Below are 25,242 nucleotides of genomic sequence, written 5' to 3'. Positions count from 1 at the left end.
TCAAGTTTCTTTCCAAATTGCAAAAAGACAAGAATTTGGGGGAAATGTAGTCAGAATCTATGAAATATGCTACTAAATAGTTAGGTTAGTTCAACTTTGAAAGTTTTACTGAAGGCCAAGTCATTTGATAACTCTGTGGACAGGTTTTGGGCACATGGAATAGATGCAGGCCTTGTCCTGCCACCAATAACCAAATCAGTGGCTTGCCAAAAGAAATGTCAATTAGTTATTTCATACTTAACACCTTCAATGCAGGTAAAATGGGAATAGGTGGTGGGCACACTCTAGGGCCTTGACTGCGGCTGCCAGTACCACGTGGATAGGTAATGAACAAATCCACTGGTGGCACCAATATCTTCTACCCAGTTGTCACAGAGCTTAGCCTTGAATATTCTGCAAAAAAACACTTCAAAAAATTTGCTATATTCACTTTGGTATTCCGTAATTTGCATAGAAAGGTCACAAGAAAGAAAGGCTATTATGAGTTCCCAAAACTAACATTTTGTACAGAAGACACGATTGGGACATTTTTCTATGGAAAACCCAGAATACACTCAATGAAAATCCACCCCATTTGGAAGTTGTGAAAACACTGGCTTCATTTGAAACTTTTCCCGTTTTAATTTTGGACCACCCAATTTTTTGAAATACTCAAAAAATGTATCTGCCCGAGTACATGCACAAGTTTCATACACTTCTGTTATACCAGCTTTGAGGTACAGATTCTGGACAGTGGCGGCTGCCTCTGAACAGGGCTGGTGAGCGGGGGGAGGGGAGGGGACGATAAAAAAAATAATAATAAACTTACCTGCTTTGCGGCCACATCCTACACACGACTCGCCCCTGTCTTCTTGTCTTCTTCACCCGTGCTGCCTGCACCGGAAGCACCCAGGCTTCCAACTCTGCCAGCCAATCATGCGTTGTGATTGGTCTGAGTGGCCTGGTTGGCCACTCAGGCAGTGCCTGGGGAGGCTGGGCATGTTCTCCATGGTGCTGCGCAACACAGCCCAATGTAGAACATGCCAACTACGCATGGCTGTTTGGCCGGCCATAGAGGGCTGGTCAAAGCGACATGTGCATGTAGGGAGAGAGTGCAGACCACTCCAGCTCCCTCTGTGGCGATCCAGCCCTCCCCCGCCCGGAGTCGCAAAGGAAAATAAAATGATAATAGCTTCTTTTTATTGTCATTTTATTTTTATTTTCCACTGCTCAACGAGCAGTAGGGAGGCACCACTGGTTCTGGCACCCTCTGAGATCTTCAACGGAGACATCAATTAAGTATGTGCTTAGAGTTCATTCTTTCGTATGTGGTTCCTAGAGATAAGATAACTTAAAAACCTGGCTGTTTTTAGAATAAGTGGACCAGGTATCTGCCCGGCTCGGCCCCTCTGGAGAGATTTCACTTAGCGCCAGGACACCCATGGGTAACAGTGCGCTCTATAACTGCCATAAATAAATAAATAAATAAATAAATATACAATTGAGTTCATGTCACAATATCTTGGGATTTTCCAACAATTTAGCTCACAGCAGGCGCAAGAAGGACTTTAGCCTCCAATGCTCCAAGGTTTATTTTTGTTCACTTTTACGTTTGAACAGAAATATCTGTGAACACGAGTGTTGTCTTGGAAAACATGAGTAGATGTAGTGTCTTCTGTTCAGGGTGGTTGCCTGTTGGCTATTCTGAGTATGCCAGGCAGGAACAAATCACATTCCTTTGTTATCCTTTCCATAGAAATACCATTGAGCTACATTTGAAAAGTCAGCCGGATCTTGCCAGGGCCGTGGAAGACTTCGCATGTTTCTTCCCTCTGTTCTCATCCCTTAGCCTTAACCAAGGACAATGTATGGAATTGCCAGCCGCCATTATCTTCCCTCTGACATCTGATCTCTACCCTGAGGCTGGGGCATGACAGCTCTGATCTTCAGACACTGGAGCATCTGATAATTGTGAGAGTCTTGGGAGACTGAATCATCTGCGCCTCAAAAATAGGACACACCGACCCAGCCTAGACTAATTTATTGGATGAGATAAGTAGGATCAAGGGGTGACACTTGCACCATTCCCATTCCCATTCACAATATTTACAGTTAAAAGCCAAGGTTAGCTATTATTTGCATAATAGCCATTGTTATTATTCATAATAATCTTTCTGCCAAGTCTATAACCAATAGGAGAACAAACTGAGGGGCATATTATCAAGGGGGTTTATCTCTGCTTTTTTGGCTTTAAAAGCCAAGAAAGGGGAGGTAAAATTATCTCCCTATTACCTAGCTGTCGCTAACACCAGTTAGCGACAGCTAGTAGGAGATAGCGACCATCTTGGGCCCCACTTTGCATGTCAGTGATATTTATCACTAATGACATGCAAACTGGGTGTGCCAAGATGTTAGCGACTGAAAACGTCGCTAACATCGCTATCTCCTATTACCAACTGTTGGAGATATTCGCGCTAAACGCGAATCTCTCCAAAAGCTAACACCTGCCCTGAGCAGTTCTTAGCCATGTTATCCAATGGGAGGTGGATAACATGGCTAAGAGCATTAGCTCGGTAATGCATGAATATCGCTGACTTTTCAGCGATATTTATGCATTGCGGCGATTTTTATCGCATTTGCGATAAACCTTGGTAATACCAAGGTTTATTTGCGGTAAAAATCGCCGCAGCTCAGCGGTAAATTTTTGTCTCTAACCAAGCAATAGCGATAATTATCGCTATTGCTTGGTAATATGCCCCTGAGTTCGTCTTTCTGATAGACATAATAGGAAACATTAGAATGACTATTGTAAATAGAGAGAGAGTGCGAGAGAGAGACAGAAAATAAACAACGGGCAACTGTGCAATGTGGGCCTATATTGCTGTAAAAGTCTAGGTAATTTAAAACACGTTTTCTGAGCCAGGAGGTGGTGTCTCCTTATGTCACTTTTTAAATATATTATAGGATGTATTAATCGGTTTTCATACTCTTTAGAGCAGTGTTTTCAAGACTGTGGGTCCTGAACCCCTGGTGAGTAGGGAGCTGAATTTCGGTGGGTCACGAAAGTTCATGCAAAACATTAGATGTCTTTAAATTCCATATTTGTCTTTTTCACATTTGCTGCACTTGAAAGATAAAGGTCAAATGTCAGGATATGTCTTCTGACAAATTGCCACTTCATGTTTTATCATGGGGATTGGTGAATACAAACTCTGCTCACTTTGCAGTCAGAGAAACAAAAATAAAGTGAATGATGTAACAATATTGCTAGGAAACAGAGAGTGTGAAAGGAAAAGTCACAGGACATTGCTGTGTGGATGCCTGCAAATGATCTGAGCACATTTAGCAGTTAGAAAAGAGAAAATTAACCACTTTTTTGTAATTTTAAAGTGTGATGGAAGCAAAGGTTTTAATAGGATCACACAGATCAAGTCACTTTACTTGGTGATGCACACATGATAAAAATTGGCTAGTACCCAATTTCTACAAAATTATCATTTTTGTGCAATAAATGCTATGCCACACATATTGGACTTTGAGTCACCAAAATACCAGAGGTAGTGGAAGTGACATCAAACGCCCTTTGACCCATACAATATCACAGGAAGTGACATTAAATGACCTTTGACAGTGGTGGCATTAACAAAAGAGAAATTAAAAAAACCTAGCATAAATGGTAATGAAAAAAAATATATATATGGTGAGAGTTAGAATTGATTCCAAAGGGAGGGGCACAAGTAGATGAGTATATGTGGCAAGGAAAGGTTCAAATCTTTTGAAGTGGTGCCATTCAAAGGCTCTAGGAATGAAACTAGATCTTAAAAGTTCAGACCTGGTTCCCTTAGTGGATATTTTCCTGTGTGGCAGTGAAATCTGTGATGAATTTTCAAATGTATTCATAGACAAATTAGAGCTATTGGAGAATTCCCAACATCATATTAAATTGAAGTCTAAAGTCAAGCCAATAACACACAAAATCAGACCCATTCTTCATCTCCTCCACAATCGTTTGAAGGAGGAACTGGACAGGCTACTTGTGTCAGGAGTTATAGAACCAACAGATGATCCATAGTGGCTTTCTCCAACTTTGTGTAGATCTATTTGAGTTTAAACAAAATATATGGGTGGACTGGCACCCACTTCCTTGCATAAATTTCATACATTAATCAAGGATGCCAGTTCTTTCAGTATTGGCATACCACTAAGTGGAGTTACACCCGTCTTCACAAAATCTCACCTCATTCTTGACTCCTCTGGGAGCATTCCAGTAAGTGCATATGCGCTTTGGACTAGACTCAGAGGCACCAGGAGGAGCGTTTGCAGTGTGGTGGAACAAGAAGCTGCGGCATCTGACCACCTCATGGCAATCCAGCTGTGTGGGACTTACTAGAGGTAATATTAGGGCTAGTTGGCCCCCAATGACCCTCAAGAGCCAAGGAGGCTTCATTTCCCAATAAATAATCCTACCCACAACACAGAAAATCAAGTTAATCTGGGCAAGTTACTTAATCCCCCTCGGCATAAATTGCAACTATGGTAAATGCAACTGTAAAGGTGATATGTATTGTAATTGTCTAATTCAAATCATGAAATTCATATTGGATCACCCCCCCCGCACTAGACAACACTCCATTACTAATTTCACTCTATATATCAGTCCACATACATACATGCAAAGCTTATGTGCTTACAGTGAAAAGATATTTAGTACCAGAAGCATAGCTAGTTGCATTTCCTTAGTATAGTGCTAGAATGTAGCCTTCTGCTTCTCCTGAACCTTCGATTAAGATGTAAGAGAAGAGGCTATCTAGATTTATGCATAAAGCATTTTACAGACCTTCGAAAATGTAGACTGGAGGCCAGTGAAAACTAGCTGAAATCACTGTTAGCATCAGCTGAAGCCATTTTGTTTGTGGCAGCCATTTTAGTTAGCCATGTGCTCACCATGTGCCTCTCCCTATTCACTGCTGCCTACCCTTTTATTCTGCTTGATTCATCAGTTACAGTAAACTCCTTCAGCACTGAGCCAGAGCACTGCACATGCTCAGAAAGGTCTTTAGCTGCCAGAATGCACCTGCTGTTAGAGTAACTGTCAGTTTATTTTAACTAATGTCAGCAACTCTGTTACTCCTCCTACTTTGTTGACTAAGCATTTTCTGTTAGTTCTTATATGTGTAATAACTATTCTTGTGTATACCTATACCGCCTCTTTTTGAGTCTTCATGCTAACTCAGCAATAATCTGGCCATAAAAGGCCCATGGTTTCTGTACTTCTTAGGCTGCCTCATACAGTGGCCTGAGGGTACAATATTGACACAGTCTCCCTCATGTGAGGTCAATAAATGTATTCTCTTGATATTACAGCTTCCGTGCCAATCTCTTCTTTGTTGGTTTAAGGACCGGTGTATCAGTGAGCCCCTAACAAGGCTTTTTATTCCACAAATTGGCACCAGAACTTGAGACGCGGCCATCCTAGGGTGCGGTCATGACGGAAGGTAGGAATCCACTGAGGAAGGTACCCCTGCATGAGGAGACCCTTTGTCTTTGCAGACCGATGTGTTCTCCGGTTTTCATGATGTGACCCTCTAGGTGATAGCCGGTCTCGACTGAGATCTTCTTTGATGTGAGTATTTCCAAACGACCGTTAGGTCACTCAGAACTTGGCAGTTGGAAGCTGGAGACTTTTGTTTGGTAAGGTCGCAATGCAACACTTTTTGTATAGCTTGGCCAAGATTTTGGTTTGTTTGTTTGCTACAGCAAATAAAGGCAGGTAATGAGGAGATTTTTCTCTACTTTTGGATGATTCTCAGGAAATACGCTTTGATTATATTACATCGCATTGTAATATTTTTGCCATGCCTGCTGTTAGCACACTAAATAGAAATTGTTGCTGTCTTGGAGGTACCAATATGGATTTAGAAAGTACTCAGCTGATTCCCCTAGAGGGGATACCTAAATAGGTTTATGTACATTAATTATGGTATTTCTTCCATAATGTATAGTACACTGTGGAACAAATGTATATAAAAAAGAATCCATATCTGCCCACTTAGTAAAATTCATAAATGGTGATATGAAGAGCTTTTGAGTGTTCTACCAGACCAACTGGTAATTTGGTGTACTTTGGAAAAGGTCTGAGGCTCAAGCCTGTCTTTTTTAACATGGCAGTCTTTTGGCTGTCTATTTGTCTTGGTGTAAACTCTGTACTATTTTTTGAGAGTCCTTTTGTTTGTAAATATGACCTACAATTGGTATTTACAAATGGTTTAGTTTGATTACAGTCTGTGGGCCGTCTCCTGCATTTAACTTAAGTGTTGTTTTGTGGGTTAATTGTTTTTTTTTTGAGTGTCTATGTGGTCTGTGGACTGACACCGGTGGTGATGCTTGTGAAGTACTTGTTTCAGTGAGTAGTGACTATATTTTTGTGTGAGAATGACTTGTCTTAACAAGCAGTGTTGTGTGTTCTGAGTGTGTGGCCCCCTTCTTGAAAATGTCTGAAAGAAGCTCAATTTGGTTTGATTGATTGGCATTCTGTTTTGCAAATGTCATTGAAAGAATTACATTTTAAAATTCAAGGAATTAATTATGTAACATATGATAAATAGCTGCACACTACCATTAAAAGTAAAACAGTAACAAAGTATAGATGTGTGAATATTGCCACAATGGTAAAGAAACATTAGAATTAATGCCCAATAGAAAAAAATAGGCCTCATAGCAAGGAATAAAAAATAATTGTGTGCTTTACATAACTAGGACTCAACACATTGGGACCGATTCTGAGCTGGGTCGGAAAGTGCTTCGACCGAGCCGGATCCGGAGTGTTTTCCGATCGAGCCGGAGTCCTGCAGTCCGACCAAGTGAGTACGATGCGGCTGCATGCAGCCGGATGCGGTTCGGTCGGACTCCCATAAAAGTTAATGGAAGCTGGTCGTTCGACACGTACAAGGGCTCCCATTGACTGAATGAGTATGTCTCGCACAAGGGCGCCCCCTACAGTGGATACGCATTGGAGCCATCCACACCGTACATGTCTGTGTTGGGGAGGCCCATGGGTCTTCCCCTGTGTCTGAGTCATAAGGCTACGGGTGCCAGGGTGCCTGACGCAGACCCCCAAAGGCAACGTCCCGGACATTTTGTGAGCCGGAAACTTCGGCTCGCACCGGCTGTCTGATGAGTGCATCGTACTGGCTCGGTCGTAATTTGCATCTATGGCATGGCACGGTCAGCTTACGGACGAGTCGTACGGAGCAGTTCGGACCTGTAAATGACTCAGACAGTGAATTTCTCATTGCTCGCATTGTACTTGCTCGCGTGTACAGGTGTATGAGTTGTGTGGAAAAAACGCGTACTGCTCGAACTTTTTCCGTCCGGATTGCTTTCGGTGACCATCCAACCCAGATCGGAATTGGCCTCAAAATGTTGCAGCATTATCCTTAGATACATTATATTAATATTAAAAGGTATTCACATTATCTGAGTAATTAGTTTCTGCTAAAATAAAAAGCAGCTCTTTTTCACATTACAACACAATAGATTTGTACTGGCTTGGAATGCCTTGGTTTTCAATAGACTGAAATGTGCTCAATTCCCGGCGCTAGGAAGAAGAGCTTTTAAACAGCTATTCAAAGCGGTCTGTCAGAATAAACAGAGATAATGAATGGGTTTTCATCATTTTGGGGTTTCTGCGCGGACATTACAATGCAGCAAGGCCTTTTTCTCCTGAAAAAGCTTAAGATGTTAACGCCTGCTGGTCGTAAATCATAGCTGAGTGAACAACACATGGCTATGCCCGGCCACAAGCTACAGATCAAGCTGTGCAAACTAGGTTTTAAATTAGTACAGCATGATATGGAGGCACGTCCGTTAAAAGACTACTGATTTTAAGAGTAGGAAATACAGCTTCATTATTTTGGATTAAAAGTAAGGGTTTTCTTTCTTTTTGCTTTTCTAAATAAACACATTTGTGGTTCTGATGGTAAAAAAATACTGCCCTTTTAAAAGTGACACAAATGTTTTATGTTTCAGGAAAGCTTCTGTGCTTAGTGTTATAAATAAATGCATATAAAGGCAAAAGTAAAGGAATGAGGCTTGCTTTTCATATGTGGAAACATCAAAAGGGTTAGAGCTCATTATTCAAAAAAAATTGCTACATGAAAAGAATTGTTAAAAATCATTGTGTTAAAATTGTTTTTGCACTATTAGGAGTTTCATAATGCCTAAAACCACTATTGTGCAAATTCAATAATATTTTTCACTACAGAAAATTACCTTGTGCAAAGTGTGTGTCAAGATTTCAATGTCTAGAAGCTTAAAATATACTGTGCATCAAAATTAAAAAGGTGAATATTAGTTTCTCTAGCAATGACAATATTACTAAATCGTAGGGCACTTACAAAGTTATGCAATGAGTAGCTGTACAGACATGAGAATTACATTGCAAGCCTTTATGCAATCTTTTGCTTTTATGCACATGAATTCTGGGCGCACTATGGCATTCAGATGGCTGAAGTTTTTTAGCAAGTTCTTTAGGTGCTAGAACGCACATTTCACAGAAATAAAAACAAAAATAAGGCAGCAAAAAGTGCATCCTACCTTTAAATTTATGAGCACACAGGCCTGCTTTTCAGCTGTGCTTCTCCAGAGTTACTTTGAATTGTAAAATCCGCATGAAAATAGCCTTTCTCAGACAGGGGACAACAGGTTTAAGGGTCAGAGGCCAAGTTCTGTATTTAGAACTGTTCGGTAATACTGAATGGGAAATGTCCATGCAGGGAGCCACTGTCAGTGTGTGATTTCTACATTACACTATGAAAGATTGTAATGTTGAAGAATAGTTTAACAACTTAATTTCTTTGTATTAATTCAATTTCCTAATTCTAACATTGTAGGGTAAAACACTACCGTTAATGTACATTTTTGCTCTAATGAAGTCTGAGGGTGTACTGTGCCTAGGGAAATTAGGGTCAAAATTAATTCTCAAATTCATGTTAATAATATTTAGGATATTGCCATTAGTAAGTTAATCACATTAAAGAAATGGAAGAATTTACTTAGTGGTTTCAATAAAGTTATGGCCTTGATTAAGCCTTCCTGGAACAAGATTGGACATCACAGATCTGTTTAGGTAACATTAGCTAAAGGAAATATTGCATATTCTGTTAGGAGCACATGGGGATATCACTGTTTTCTTGAGACATAATACAAGTGTAGGAGATATGCAGGTGGGGTTTATCCTATTGAATAACATTATCAAGGGATAGCAGCGTCTGTAGACCATATGCAGAGAATAGCTGTGCCATACATACAGAAATACTGGTTTTCACTCAAAACTGTTGTGCTAGGGGCAGATCAAAAGGCTTTGAAATAAAGTTTGCATTAAGGTGCTAATATGTTACACAGCTTGTGCCCAGTTGCCAAAAAGGAGGGTAAATATTGTTGACAGGAGGTCACCTGTTTCAGTTACCTACTGTCTAATGGGGAGGGGATTAGGAAGACTAGCTCCTGGGCAAATTAAGGGTAAGCAAAATTAAGTAACACGTAATTTTTGTTGATTTATGTGCTCTCTCTCTCTCTCTTTCTCACTCTCTCTTGAGCCTGTCTAAGCTGTCCAGGAACAGCCATGAGACATCTAATTGGCTATTCAGTAATACTGTTTTTAAATTGTTAAGATTGATAAAATGAATTTAAAAAATACGCCATGTTACTGCTCCTCCTGTCTGATGAAATTATGAAAGTATGAGTAGTCTAGATTGGTGTTCCCTTATTTGAACTTTAAGAGGAACTATATGTGGGTAGTTTGTGTTCTAAAATTCTCAGATGATAACACCATTATTGTTTATGTTATTCTCATGCTATATACAGTTTTGCAAAGGCATTACTAGTCTCTTATTAGTTGGTCTGTGTAATTGACCTGACAGCCCTTATTAGAGCTGGTGAATAGGTTTTTTTCTTTGAAAAATTATGTTACATATTGCAGATTGTGAAAAGTAGAATGCACAAGGGTTCACAATGTTAGGAAAGATGCCCAAGTGATCCTCAGCAAACATTTTGAAGGAAAATATTGCTTTATTGGAGTTTGTTTGCCACAGTAGGTTTTGCTGGAGAAATTCATGTACCCACTATGTTGAGGTTTTGTTAGTTATTTATGTAATAAATATTAATGCTCCTCATCCTAATTCCCATAGCCCTGTACTTTCTGCTTGGGGTTGGAAAATATTAACAGTTCTGTTTGTAATAATAGCCATTATTTTCTCCTGCTATTTGTGTGTTCGTTATGACCCAATGTTCTGTTCCCCATGTATTCCTACTTGTATCTCACCAGTTAAACGAAATGTTCAAAATGTAAATGCCCACCTAGCAATGGATCAGGATATTAATGGATTTATAAGGATAGATGTGCAAGATAACTTCCATGCTTCCATTAATTCATAGCGGAATATCTACAGCTAATGCTAAAACGGCCATCTTGGAAACTAGCTGAAATAGCTGTTAGCATCAGCTGAAGCCATTTTGTTTGTGGCAGCCATTTTAGTTAGCCATGTGCTCGCCATGTGCTTGTCCCTCTTCACTGCTGCCTGCCCTTGTATTCTGCTTGAGTCATCAGTTACAGTTAACTTCCTCAGCATTGAGCCAGAGCACTGCACATGCTCAGAAAGGCCTGTAGCTGCCAGAATGCACTTGCTCTTAGAGTAACTGTCAGGCTATTTTAACTAATGTCAGCAACTCTGTTAATCCTCCCACTAAGTTGACTAAGTATTTTCTGTTAGTCCATATATGTGTAATAACTATTCTTGTGTTTTCTTGTACCGCCTCTTTTTGAGTCTTCATGCTAACTGAGCAATAAACTGGCCATAAAAGGCCCATGGTGTTTGTACTCCTTGGACTGCCTCATACAGTGGCCTGAGGGTACCATATTGACGCAGTCTCCCTTATGTGAGGTTAAAACATTTATTCACTTGATATTACAGCTTCTGTGCCAATCTCTTCTTTGTTGGTTTAAGGAATGGTGTATCAGTGACCCGCTAAAAGGGTTATTATTCTACAGGCCAACAGAGTTAAGATGCAGTATAGAAATGAGAACAGGTGTCATCACCTGGGCTTTAGTAACATGCATAGGTACATTTGTTTGCAGTAGTAGGACCAGATACCTTGACCTATACATAGGTTTCATCAGCAACCGCCACTGCAGGTAAGAGCGGTGGGCAGTGGGGTTGGGTAGGGGGGGGATTTTGAGAGACGACCACAAAGAAAAATTATTTATTTGTTTAATTGTCCCTCGTCGTCGTCTCTCAAAATCCACCCCACCCCCCCCCACACGGCCCCACCACCTTTACCTGCAGTGGCCGCTGCTGGTTTTCACCCCAAGGGAACTGACAGGAGGGTGTGCAATGCCTGCAATCTCTCTGGACTAAAGGGGAAGGACATAGTGTTTACAAAGGCCATCCCCGTGGTCTGGAATAGGGCGGAAGAAAATACACAACCTTGTCGCCTGCCAAGACCTTGCTAAGCATGAGTTGAATTTCAGGACCCTCAGCCTCTTTGGTGCACTTTTCTGGCTGCTAGGCATGGACAAATCCCCAGGACCATATCTGCACTCAAATCACTCTGTGCAGAGATAGAGGCTGTGCCCTGAAGGCTTAGTGAGCAGAGAGAGAAGTCAGGTCATTACTGAAACCTGTACCTAGAAGCCCCATGGAACAAAACAGCATTGTGATTGAAAGCAAGAATTGGTAGGAGGCCATGCAAATAGTCCATCGCCCAGTGGGCACTCCTATGGCCAAAGGCTTTCCTATGTGCACTAGGGGAATATGATCATTATGGTCATTATGCTCATAGAGCACATAATGACCATGTGCCCTAAGTCCACTGTGCATGGTTGAAGCCTGTGCCCTGAAAGTTCATGTAAATGGGGTCTAAATGCAGGGCACAGATAATTAACATTCCCTAAACCCCTAGAATTTTGTGTATAATTACAAACACTTGACATTTACTGAAAATACTTTCCTTACATTACAGAAAACAATGTGTTGGTAAAAACTTGTCAATGTTATGAGCCAAAACCTGACATAATAAGACATTGTTTACACAACACAAAACATAAAAATCCTTAAAATTCACCATTTGAGGTAGCTAGACAAATTGTATTCCCACATTCACCATTCAGTGTTCCCAAATTCACAAGAAATCCTAGAGGACAGCACATATGACGTAATGGGGGCTGTTATTTATGACGCCTTCCTTCCTATCATGTGTATCTCCATGTAACCTGGCATTTGGTAATTTTTTTTCAAAACACTATAATTAGTCTCTTATTTCCTTAACACATTTTTCCCCAGATCAAGCTTCATTTTTAGGTAAGTTATTGCTGTGTATCAGACTGTCAGCTGCACCTATACATCCCAGATGTGTGAACTTAGAGACGCTGAGCTTTAAAGTTTCTACAGGCGGTACACGCATTGTTTAGAACCATTTTGTTTTGCGATCAACATCATCCGAGCAATCCTTCTCCATAGGACCAGGTGCAATTTTAAAATCAAGATCATTACCACTGGTCTACATCTTTCCCTCATCCATCATTGTTTAATAATGTAACTGACACATATGAAATTAATATTTGATCTTTCTATAACATAAGCCTATATTGACCAAGAAAGGTGAGTCGAGGTGAAACTGGCATTGATTATTTAAGACATACATCATTTTTTTTACCAAACTACACCATTACAGAAACTCTTTTCCTTACAGACATTTTCAGGAGATTGGGAATTGAACTGCGCCTGTTTTTGGTACCAGGAATTCAGTCCATTGTAGTCCTTGACAGTAAATTGAAGATTTAAATTGCATAGTCTTGCTTTGTGTTACCTTGTGCTGGGAATGCTTCAGAATGCTACACTTTTCCTAGTGAGGCATTATGAGGAGCAACATCTTTATTTCTCCTTCGTATTTCCCCTTACTATGTGTGCTGCATTTTGCAGCACACAAAGAAAGAAGAACATGCCGTTACAGATTGCTTTTGTGCGGTAAGGGCTCCCTTCATGCACAAAAACAATCCTACCTGAAAAGTAAATGTGGGTGTACTTGTAAAGCGCACTGCGACTCCATGGAGTATCCTGGCGCTGAAGACCGCTGGGGAACCCGTCCTGATTTTCCCTGTGAGATGGTCCCTTTCTGGGTATCTCCAAGGTGAAACCAGGCATCACTGGCGTCTGTGGGGGGCCGTTGTAGAGATGAGGCAAGCTTAATGCCCAGAGTTGCCGAGTGTGTTCCCTGGTTAGAGTAGGCACGAGGCGAGAATTATCGAGTCCGTTTGACCCTGGTCCACGACCCTGCCGCGTCAGGAATTGAACCCTGGTCCCGGGCCGTTCTCTGCTTCCGGGTCTGCCGCCTCTAACCAGTGAGCCACACCACTCCACAATGCAGATGAAGAGTGTCCATGTTACATGTGGGATTGTTCTAGTAATTCTGCCCCATGATCTTAGACTAAAATCATTTTAGAGATAAGCTCAGAATAAGAGAGAGTGAAGTTTTAGTTGGAGCAGTTTTAGAGACGGTCAGATAACCTTAAGGCACAGAGTGGGACCATTTAGTAAAACACTCTGAGGCCATTAAAACGAATGTTTTAACGAAGTACGCCTTGCTGCAAAGGAAACAACAGCTACAAATAAGTAAAACGATGTTAAAATAGATTTAAAGGTACCTAAAGTCTCAGAAATTGAATCAGCAAATCCTTTTCTGTGTAAGTAACCTGTTTAAGTAAACTCTACAACTTCAACTAAACGATGGGAAGACTGTTTTTGACAATCCGAAAATTCCCTTAGTGCATATTGACAGACAATTATTTATGCTATAAAATAGTCATGCCCAAAGTTAGTGTTCTCCCTGGGTTTGTCAATGTGAAAATAATCGGATACCACAGGCTCTTTGATAGAAAAATAAAGGGGTAAAGTGGTTATGCCTTTCAAGTAAGTACATCCCTGTAAACTTTATGATATAACTAGACTTCTCTTTGATCAGTTTTACTTGCTTTGTCTGACGCTCAAACAGAGCACCCAGGTCTCTGAGCTCCATGTGTGATAACCACCTACAGCCCAAGTTTGTTGCCTTGCATAGTGCAACTTTTTGTCCTGGATAGCCCACATAAAATCTGGACTACAAGTCCCAGAATATTTTTTCATCCCACAGGAACTCCCTGAGTAGGCCTTGGACTTTTTTCCCCATTTGCCTGGGAGGCAAGTACTAAAAGGGGTACTTTGTCTCTAATTTGGGGGTCCATAGTACAGGGGTACCAGGACACCTGAAGCTAAAGATCCTGGTTGTTACAATATGGGTCACATAACTTCCGATTCTGATGTGAAATCTTTATTCTTAACAAAGAACTTTTTACAAACCTGAATCTGTCTTCTTGGTAGCCAAGCCAGACCCTATCTACAATAAGAAAGTCCTGCATCCATAAAATACCACTTTCAAGAAGACGGAAGCTGATGAGTCTGAACAGGTTCCTGCTACAGAACGAGGTTAGTGATACAAAACAAATTCACTGTACACTGTTTGTTAAACTCAGCATGATTTTAATTTTTTAGGAGTTTTATATAGCGTTGGCTAGACCTGGAGGTATCAAAGCACCTTACATAAGGGAGAATGTGAACAATGCACAGGTTACATACAACAGATACACACATCAATGCCCAATACTTGAGAAGTGCAGCAGAGCAAGGGAAAGAACACAGGTAAACGTAGCAAAGTGGAGAGGGAGATCCGGAGTAAGGCAGACGGTCATGAGAAAGAGAGCTCAAGTCCACCAGACCAGCACCAACAAGTCTACACCCGAGGTCAGTCCATCCCACAGGGCCCGAACATAGGCAGTCCAATTGGAAACAGGTGAAGAACCAACAGGAGGGTTTTGGTCGAGGCACAGCAGCGCAGCAGGACAGATTCACTTGATGCGGCGAAGACAAGCAGATCACTGAGAGGGCCATCAGAAGGGGTAAAATGGCTGCCTTGCACCCGCTATCACTGACCTACAAGGAGCAGACACGAAGTGGAGGGGGAGCAAGAGAAGGTCTTTGCAGTCCAACGCTGGGCACTGACCAAGCCACAGAAACCAATAACTGGAAGGGACAGGCTGCAAGTAGTTCTCCCGTAGAAGAAAAATAAAACACCCACCTCCAAGATGGAGGGCTCCATCAGTAATCGCCAGACCCAAAGAAGAAACTCAGCCATAATAAAGGGGCGGAGGCCCCTAGGACCCCCAAATGACTCACCATTATCGGAAAAGGGTTGAGTCAACACCTGGACCGCAAGAGGGGCCGCCAAGTGGGTGAAAAAGGCTGGAGACTGAAAAACCAGAGCTCTCTCTCCACTCCGGTCGGGGGAAATCATCTCGGGGATCGCAACGGCTGCATGGGGAAATGAGCAGGGCTGCAGTCTCAAGGGAAATCCAGGTCATTTATTTCCAGTGAGAAGCAGTTGAGGTGGAATGCGGACTACAAGTGGCCGAGTCCGGAAGGTAGGTAAAACCCTAGCCCGTCTCCTCTCAACTGCAATGAGCAGCTCAACCGGACCATTTGCCAATTAATTAGGATTCCGTAAGTTGAGTTGTTACTTGTTGATGTGGAATGCTGCCTCAATTCCGGCAATCACATCGACCTGGAGGATAGCAGAAATAATAGCCTACAAATCCCCAGGGTGGAGGAGGATCAAGGAAGGTCATTTTCCAAGAATTTTCACCAAAAGGCGAACCCCTCGGTCAGGAGCTCCCGGACGGAGATCCTTATCCATCGGCCATCTTGGTTCAATTCATAAGAAGTTCCTCCACCTAATATCACACCCTTATGAAGAACACCTTCGAAGCTCAGCAGTGCCCAAATGGTTAATGGAGTGTCGTCAACACACATTAATGATATTCTCTGTTACTCAGAAGTTCAATTTACCATTCATTCATTTTGACTGGAAAAATATTACAAAACATAGCATCTCTCACGTCAGAAAAGGTCATAAATATTTGAATTCTGCATTTCGATTTGGTAGCTTTGGCCCAAATCATGTGCACCTTTAAAAGATAACCTCCGCAGCCATGACCAGATCTCCTCTATTAACTACATTACAAATTCTAGGTTTTGATTAAAGTATAACTAGATTTAGCTCAGATAGACTCCCTCGGCTTTCATTGCTGCTTTAACCCTGAGTTGCTGTACACATTTCATGATGTGGGTAAATTACATTTTCACTGAGGCCCTAAATCCTAGCTCAAAGGCAGCAGAACAGGAGTGACCCAGCACGCGCATTTATTTCTGATGAGTGAATAATTAAAACCAATACAGGCAAGTGGAATGCATCTAGTTGTGCATTCTGTTGGAAATGGCCCTTTTTTCAGGGTTATGACCAAACTTTTTGCTACTTCCTCCTTTATTTTTCCTGACCCGTGGTTGTTGGCAATAGGACTCTGGGCACTGTACCACTGCTGATCAGTGCTAAAGTGCATATTCTCTATAGGTAAATTGTTATTGTGATTGGTTATCCATGATTGGCATATTTATGTTACCAGGAAGTCCCTATGAAAGTGCACTTAGTGTTCCAGGGCTGGTGAGTCAAATGCTACCAGTGGGCATGCAGCACTGATTGTGCCACCCACATGAGTGGCCCAAAAATGGTGTCTCAGGCCTGCTACTGCAGTGCCTGTGTGCAGTTGCTAACTGCCATGCTGCCCTGACCAGTGTCCACACTGGTCAGGCCTAACCCTTCCCTTTCTGTACACATTGGACAGCCCTAGAAGGCCCTAGGTACCCCCCTGGGCAGGGTGCGGTGTATATGAAAGGTGGAGCATGTACTAGTATGTGTGACATGCTCTGGTAGTGAATTACAGCCATTTTCATTTTCCACTATTGAAAGGGCTATCTTGCCCATAGGGTATAATGGGGAATGCTGTGTGTGATGTTTACCTGCATATCTTCCAATAGGAGCAAGATAGAAAATAAGTCTGGTATCCCTGAACTCAGAATTTAATAACACATATTTTAGGAAGGATGGTTTTTAAATCCTGTGTTTTAAAGCAGGACTTTTAAAAAGTGGCTGCTTTCTTGGCTGTTTGTGAATTGACGGTCTGGTTGTTGAGTGACAGGGCTGAAGGATTCCAGGAGACAGAATGAGTCAGCCCAGTGGTGAATAGAGAGATCTGCATCTAGATGGGAGGGAGGAGTTGCACCTGGGACCTGAATAGGACTCTGCCTGCCCCCCACAGGGCTGGCTCCACTCCCTGTGGTGCGTCTGATGTCTCTGCTCTGCACTGTGAAAGGAGAGAAGGATATTGTAGAAGCCAATTGGTATGTGGTGTTGCACTCTCCCTTGTCTGAATGTCTTCTTTTTATCAATGTAGGTGGTGCTAAGCTGGAAATCCTTCTGGGCACGAGGATATGAAATTAAATGCAAAAATGTGTGCTCTGAACGTCAGAACACTTCACCAAGCTAGCACTCTATTGACTGTTTATAAGATTCCGGAAGACGCGCACGAATACAGCTGCAACAATTTCACATTATCGAATGAGCACACTCAGCGTCCAACACAGATGCTACAAAGTCCCCCGATGAAGGGCAGTGTGCCCGAAATGCATTGGGCTCAAATTTGAACTACAAATGAATGTAGAAAAATAATGAAAAGACTATGTCGTAAATAGTCAATGAACTTATAATAAACAAGTGATGATGAAAAAGCATACAATCGTTGAATAACTTTTTGGAAAATCTTGAAAACAGTCAATAGAGTGCTAGCTTGGTGATGTGTTCTGATGTTCAGAGCACACATTTTTGCAAAGGAGAGAAGGAATCATGTCAACAAAGTGCTCCAGGGCTGTGCTTTCCCTCCACAATGCTGGCTCCACCTCCTGTGGGGTGTCTGATGTTTCTGCTCTGCACTGTGAAAGGATAGAAAGAGTCATGTAAACAGAGTGCTCCAGAACTGGTTTGGACCGGGCTCAGAGCCCTCCTGCACAAAGGGAACAAAGACTTTTTGGGGTATAAGTACAGGACCCCAGACCACTGAACTTTAGATCATCATGGAATCAAGAAGGAACCTCTGCCAAGGAGAAAGCTGGAAGACTGAAGAGGAAGGACTGTCCTGCTGTGTACTTGTGGGCTGACCTGAAGTTGCTTTGCTGCCAAGGAGAGGGGAAGAACTTTGCTTTGTGCGGTGTCCCCTTGCTTGAAGAGATCTCCAAGGGCCTGAGTAGAACTGGCTCCCTGTTAAGAAGTCCCAGGAACAAAAGGACTTCACCCTCAGCTTCCCCCCTGAACCCTACTGAGAGAGTTCTGTCCTTCCTAAAGTGCTTGGCCCAGTTGTGGTGCCTCTGGTAGTTGTACCTGTTGCATATGAAAATTTTCACGGATCGCTCGCTTGCGGAGCGCATCCCCGACAGTGCAAGGAAATTCCCATTGCCATTAAGATCGAGATCGTCGCAGCGCCTGTTGCCGCTGCAAGTGCCGATGCATCCTTTGCTTGCGGAACGCATCGCTCCGGTGCGGTAAGATTACCATCGCTGCAAGTATCGTCGCAGAGCCTGTTGTTGCTGGGTGAGATTGCCGCACCGCTTGCTTGCGGACCGCATCACGTCGCTGCAAGTATCGTCGCAGAGCCAACACATCGAGGGGCCACGAGAGGAAAAGATCGACGCTGCACTGCGCACCGCCGCCGCACCTGAGATCGGCATCATCCCGAACAACGTCGCATTGTGCCTTTGCGAGAAGCTTCCTACGGAACCTGCGCACCGGAATCCATACAAGGTATCGCCTCCCTCCACATATAGACCGGATGCATCGCAACGAGCCCGCTGCATCCAGCGGGGCTGTCGCATCGCCTCCCCAGGGTCTCAGGAGTGACACATTGCTTTTTTTCAATGCTGCAGCTTTCACTTTGGAACTTTTGTCTAAACGTGACACAACTGTGGATTATTTTGATGCAAACCCTAGAACTCTTTTAAAATCATATTCTTGAACTGTGTATGTTGGATTTTTGTTGTTTTGGTCTTGTGTAGTTTAGATAAAGATACTTTATTTTTCTAAACTGGTTAGGAGTTCATTTGTGAGGTTTTCACTGGGTTACTGTGAGTGATGGTACAAATACTTTACACATTGCCTTTGATAAGACTGTCTGCTCGTGCCAAGCTACCAAGGGGGTGAGCAGGGGTTATCTAAAGAGTGTATACCCCTTACCCTGACTAGAAGCAAGGGTCCCTATTTGGACATTGGTACCTACCTCTGCCAACTCGAGACGCCCAGTTCTAACAGATACCATCAAAAACGATTATGGTTAACATTAACTCATCTATTAAAAGATTGGTCCCTTACTAGCTTTCTAAAACTGCTGTTAAATATACAGTCGATATAAAACTCAAAAATATAAATAGGGTACACTAGAAAGCAACTCATTAACCGTATAAGTCAAAACTTTCACTTTGCTATCCAGGCCTCTAGTACAGAACTAAAAGGAAGCAAGCACACAAACAGATGATATACAATAAACTGCTTACTAATATTTAACGACTCTCAGCAACACCCTAATGCCATTTCCGGACAGCTGCAAAATTGCAGAGGGTATCCATTAAGCACAAAGCAAATGGGGCTGAAGGCTGTTTAGAAGGCCTCAGACTTCACAGAGGTCAAATATTTGAGGTTGAAAAAGTGAAAACCTGAGACAGATCGAATTTCTCACAGAGCTTTCTTCTTACTTGTTGGTTTTTGATTTACTGTAATGCATTCCACTGCTCACTTTTTTTCCTTATTGGTGCGACTGTCTAAGAGGTTTGAGAGCTCACAGGAAATTGTAATATAATCAGGGGAGGATCGTCTGTTTGAGTGGAGGAGCATCGCCGCTCGCAGCAGGCACGCACGAATAAGTAAAATGGCATGTCATTGCTATTTTACTTAAACCCGCAGTGCGAGGGCAGGGGGTGGGGCTGTTTCCTGCAATTGCAGGATTACAGCTGCCCCTACAGTGCGCATGTCGGGTTGGCTGGCTCTTTTGCTACAGCCTGACCGACATGCACACTGTAAACCTAATAATCCCCAGGGCTATGAAACAGCTGAGGGATTGTGAACATAGGCTCCCATCTTCCCTTTAAAATGAGCCGCTGGGTTAGCCTGCTCCCACAAATCCTGGAGCTGCTCACAGCATGAGAGCAGCTCCACGATTGGTGGTATTGGTGTCCACTGAGCAGAAAGGAAGTCTCAGGGAGAGAGGTGCGCACCCGGGGAGCAGTATATGGTGAGTTTGACACCGTAGCGCCTCACCATATTTTTAGGCCGCCAATGAATATAATGATAATGAACACAAAAAGTGAAGGAATTGTGTAGTTAGGGAAAAGCCCATGGTAGGAGTATTCATCATTCACTTGCCAATGGTCACTGGTAAGACTCTCATACATTTGTCCATCTCGCCTTATCTTTTTACTCTCAACACACGTGAGTGGCGGTAGAATGTCATGCTAATTGAAAAAATCAAACGTGATTCTTTGTTCCATTTCTGGTACTTTTTAAAAAAAAATTTAACCCTATCCTTTTTGATATTTTAAGTGCATTTCCGTAGATCAATTAAGCCTTAAGCTACAGCTTGTCAATAGCACTGGTAAATTCCACCCATACACTCGCAGCGCGCCAGCCATCAAAGACCCTATCTTTCTGATTGTGTCTCTGTGAGTAATTTCCTTTTGTTGACTGTTAAACGACTTTACTTGTTCAAAACAGCGAGGCCTTTCACAACGGGAAAAGAAATTTAAATTTTCAATTAACCAAATGAATCTCTGGATTCCCAGTGGCTGCGCAGCAGTTGTAATATTAATGTAAGGATTTTTGCAAATTGCGATCATTGGTATTATGTGTCAGGAAGTCAAAATGATTTGCTTGGTTGTGGGTGATTACAAACATAATAACTTCATTAAACTGATATTGCGCGAGTAAATGCTGTTCTATTTTGAACAATTTTGCATTACACTAATACGTATCCCACATGTACACGTCCCTCCTGTAATCCAGGAGTGTGTACGGGAGCGGGCGGTAAAACAGGCAATTAATAGCACATTGGTATGCTGGCAGGTAGCTGTAATTATCTTTTCTGTTGCTGGAGGCATTTGAGAATCGTTTAAGGGTAAAAGATGAATGGTGTTCCACTAAATCCTATTAAATCAAGGCACTGGCACAGCTGAAACAGATGTAAATATACCGGCAAAGTCTGTGTAACAAAACTGAAGATTAAAAAAGCGAGCTTTTTTTTTGCAGGAACTTACATCATGACCGACAAATTCAGTCTGTGTGGATTTATCCAGTCGGTAGACGAAGGGCTTTTGCGCATGCTGAGCTTTCTCCTGAAAAACAAGAAGAGTACAGACAAGTTATTCAATTACACAGTATGGATGGAAAATAATAGTTCTTCAAGTGTTTCAACAGTGCATTAGGACGTTGTAATTTAGTACATACGCGGTGTGCGGCCACATAAAATGGCGGTGTCCTGGTGTCGTTTTCTGAGTGATGTCAGTTTTTTCCAGCCTTTAGACCGCTGGAATCCATTTTAAAGTAGCCCAAAAATGCACCCACCCAAAATTGTTTATCATTATAAAGTGCAGATATGGAAGGTGGGCCACACTGCAAGCATGAACAAAATTGACCAAATGCGCTCTGGTCACAATATAGTCATGGTAGCATTTTGATCTATGGTGGCTGGTGGCAACTATTATTGAAAAATACAGGACCAGGACACCCTGCATTACAGACAGCAGCATCCCACATTAGCAAAGCAGTATGTCTGTCTAGCAATCACATCTATTTCCCATCATCGAATATTTTCGAAGTGGTGGCGCCCATTCATACATCCCATAACATCAAGCATACAAGGAGCAGCTATGATTCGAGTAAATGGTATTTCCAGCTAGTACATTCCAGTTGATATTATTATGCTACAGGCCAGATTTACTTACATTTGCTTGCAGTGCAATGCAGCGACCAAAGTTACCATGATACGTTGTGTGAAAGGGAGAGAACATAAGACATGGGACTGTATCTCTCTTCCCTATTCTTGCGTACTTAATGGCGCCTTGTGGCATACACATACTCTTGTTCCATAATCTTCTAGAACAAAATTCTATGCTTAGACATAGGGGTATATTTACAAAGAAAAGGCGCAGAGTGAGGCTGCAAGCGTTATATGCGATGCACCATTTAAAAAACACAGGGATGCACCATATTTACAAGAATAAGGCACACCTCTGTGTTTTCCCTTGTACTGGCGCTCAAAGAAGCTGCCTAGCATCAATGCAGATAGACTTGTTCCATGGTATAAGGGTGCTTGCGTTGCAAGGATGAATCCCTGCAATGAAGGCAAACTTAAAAAATGGCGCAAGGGTGTCTGTGTCGCAGGGATGATTGTTTCTGTACAGGAAGGGACACTGCACAGACACAATCTTTAAAAGTGATATGCTTTTTCTATACGAGCTGCAGAATGCAGCACACATAGAAAGAGCAAAAACGAGGAGAAGTAAAAGTATTTTCCTAGTTGCGCCTGCTATCCATTGGAATTAGTTTTTGGTGCTGCCTCACATTTACTAATGCAACACCCATTGTACACGCCGTTCACTCAAATATCTCTGTGAAAGGGTACAATATTTACAAAGCGGCATTAAGCTAAGGAAAGTGGCTTAACTCTGCTTTGTAAATACCGAGCAGGGATTTGCACCACAAGAGCTTTGGAAAAAGTGACATTCTAGTGGCGCACTTCCCTTGTAAATATGCCCCATAGTTTAAAACATTTTCGAGTCTCTATGTGAATAAGAGAGCAGAATAGCCCGATTTCTGCTAAGATATGGCACTGTCTCTGTCCCCTTCACTAGCATACTGAGTGCTGTCTTGTTCCATGCACATACCCTTGTGCATTACCCTTTTCTTTCAGTACCCAATTCTATGCTTAGGCTTAGTTTAAAACATGTACAAGTATATATGCGTGCTGTACAGTACAGCTAACATGTAAAGAAGGAAGGGTTGAGAGAATAGAAAACTTTTCTTTAAGTTCACATAAATGTATGGTGCAAATTCCTGTCCAACATTTGTAGTGGATAGGGCTCTACATCAAAAACCATAGGTGGTTGCATGGGAACACCCATGAACCACCTGCAATAAGCCCCTTAGTGCAAAGTAGTGCTTAGTGCTGCTTTGTGTTACTTACCTGAAAGTAAATCCCAATTCAGCATTCTGCACCAGTTTGTGTCACTTTTGTGACACACACTGATGCAAGGTGTTAGTAAATCTGTGCCCTAATCTCAAGGTCTGGGATCATGCAGCCGACCCATAAATGGGATAGATCACTTCTAGCAATCATCAACCCCATACCGCAAAGATAACATGCTCGTTTAGAAGATAGAGTTAGAGAAGACCTTGTAGTCTTCGACAAATACTTCACTGTTTTGTTCCAAAAGGTAGCTATCAAGGGACAATGGCACATGATGTTTACAACATCTCCTCTGTTCTGCTGCCCCTAAATCTCAGAATGGCTGGTATCCTCCTAAAGTGTTTAAGTTGAGAAGGGATGAAGTAAACACAATGGAGGATTTTGAGCCAGATTACAAAGAATCCAAATCTAATTGTAACCTCTTTTGTATATCCCAGAGCTTTCTATCATTCCCCACCTTACAGAGGACCAACGCCACTAATTCACTTCTCTCGCAACTTGACAACATTTTCTGGAGTATTATTGATTAATGTCTTACATTACAAATAATGTCTTAGGATGGCTTCCCCTCTGAGAGGGTCAGATACCACTCAGACTTCCAAGTTGAAGCTACCAGGGAGACCAAAAAGTCAATCAATATATTTGTGAAAAGCATGTTATAGCTGAAGATGTGTAAGCAGTTGCATGTCAGCCAACAGAAAAGTATCATAAATCTCTATGAAAGACTTCCATGCATCAAAGGCCTCAGACATACCCTAGCTATTTTAAAACGCCTTACAATACCATCAAGGAGCAGGAGCATTTCCACCAGTTTCCACCAGCATGCACCTCCTCTTTCAAATGAGATAGAGTCCCACCAAGATTTTTTCAAAAAACAGGTCTCTTGGTCTCTAAATATGAATATGCCTAGGTGTTTAAAAATACTCTAGAAATCCAGAAAGAGCAAACTAACTTGTGACTCTATGTTTTGGGTCCATTGGAACAAAATGTTAGTTCCAATGGACCCAAAACCCAAAGTAACTACCATGAATCTCAAAATATAAGAAAGCCTAGAAACGGAGGTTTCTGCATTCATGCAGTAAAGAAGACCATCTGAAGTAGCATGATTCTTTCACCCTAGTCTTAGTCTCACCAAATCCTCCATAATTTAACATCCCGCCTGATCCACCAAGTTAAAGGCTCCAGATTAAGAGCTAAAAATAAGTAAGAGAGTAGTCAACCTTTTCGAGTGCCCCAGCCCAGGACAATTGGCTGTGACATAACACCATTCTCTTTCATCCCAGCTCTCGGTTTAAAAAATAACAATCCAATATAGGAGATAAATGCGGGACCCAGGCCCATCTCCTCAAGAACAGATCAAATGTGTTCACAGAGTGTTCACAGAGTAAAGTGACAATACCAAAGCAGTGAAGACTACAAAGAATAAGACATGTTGAGCCTGGCTGACTTTCCTGGCAGGTCAGAATGGGCTGTTCCTATTGGAACAGACTTAAGGATGATTTGCATATGTCTGGGTCCAAACTGAGGTGGCATAGTTTGCAAAATAACCATGGACTGGGATGTGGCCCAAGTAATTACCAGTGCCTGAGATTAATGCCAGCATGCCATCCACCACTTTTTGTACACTTTAGTATGCTGAGCCAGCTGATATAAAAATGGTTGGCCTGGTATAGAGTACCTCCGCAATCCCATATGATTGGTTAGTCTTGGTTTCAATATTTAGTATCACAACCAGCCTATATGAGTCACACTTGTCTACAGGCTTACCTGACTTAACAATGTTTTTAGACTACAGGTCCATCAGTTTGGGATCCCTCTTCGGCAGCTACACAGAACAAGTTAAGGAGGTGCAAAGCTAACTGAATTCATATGCACTTATATAACTCTTCAGGCACACCACTGGGTACTGAGACTATTAATCCCTTCAGTTGGCCAATCACAAAAGAGATTTCTCCCATGGCATCTTCCCAATCTTCCCAATCTAGCAGGGATCTAGTTTTAGGTTCAATTCAATCCTTTATATATTGGTCTATGTTTTCAAAGCACTTCTCTTTATTGTT

At 42.1% G+C, this 25,242-nt stretch overlaps 1 protein-coding gene across 1 annotated transcript in view; it reads right to left on the bottom strand.

Annotated features, from left to right (window-relative positions):
* CCSER1 (coiled-coil serine rich protein 1) overlaps window positions 1-25,242 on the bottom strand; it is a 2,474,954-nt gene that overhangs the window by 28,815 nt on the left and 2,420,897 nt on the right. The window contains exon 9 of the mRNA XM_086961938.1: window positions 21,252-21,329. Coding sequence (XP_086818064.1) covers window positions 21,252-21,329 — 78 coding nt within the window. The remainder of the gene's footprint in view (window positions 1-21,251; window positions 21,330-25,242) is intronic.

Source organism: Lissotriton vulgaris, chromosome 3_1, assembly GCF_964263255.1.
Source record: "Lissotriton vulgaris chromosome 3_1, aLisVul1.2, whole genome shotgun sequence".
In the NCBI taxonomy this organism is placed as follows: domain Eukaryota; kingdom Metazoa; phylum Chordata; class Amphibia; order Caudata; family Salamandridae; genus Lissotriton; species Lissotriton vulgaris.
This window is presented reverse-complemented; position numbering and strand designations above follow the sequence as displayed.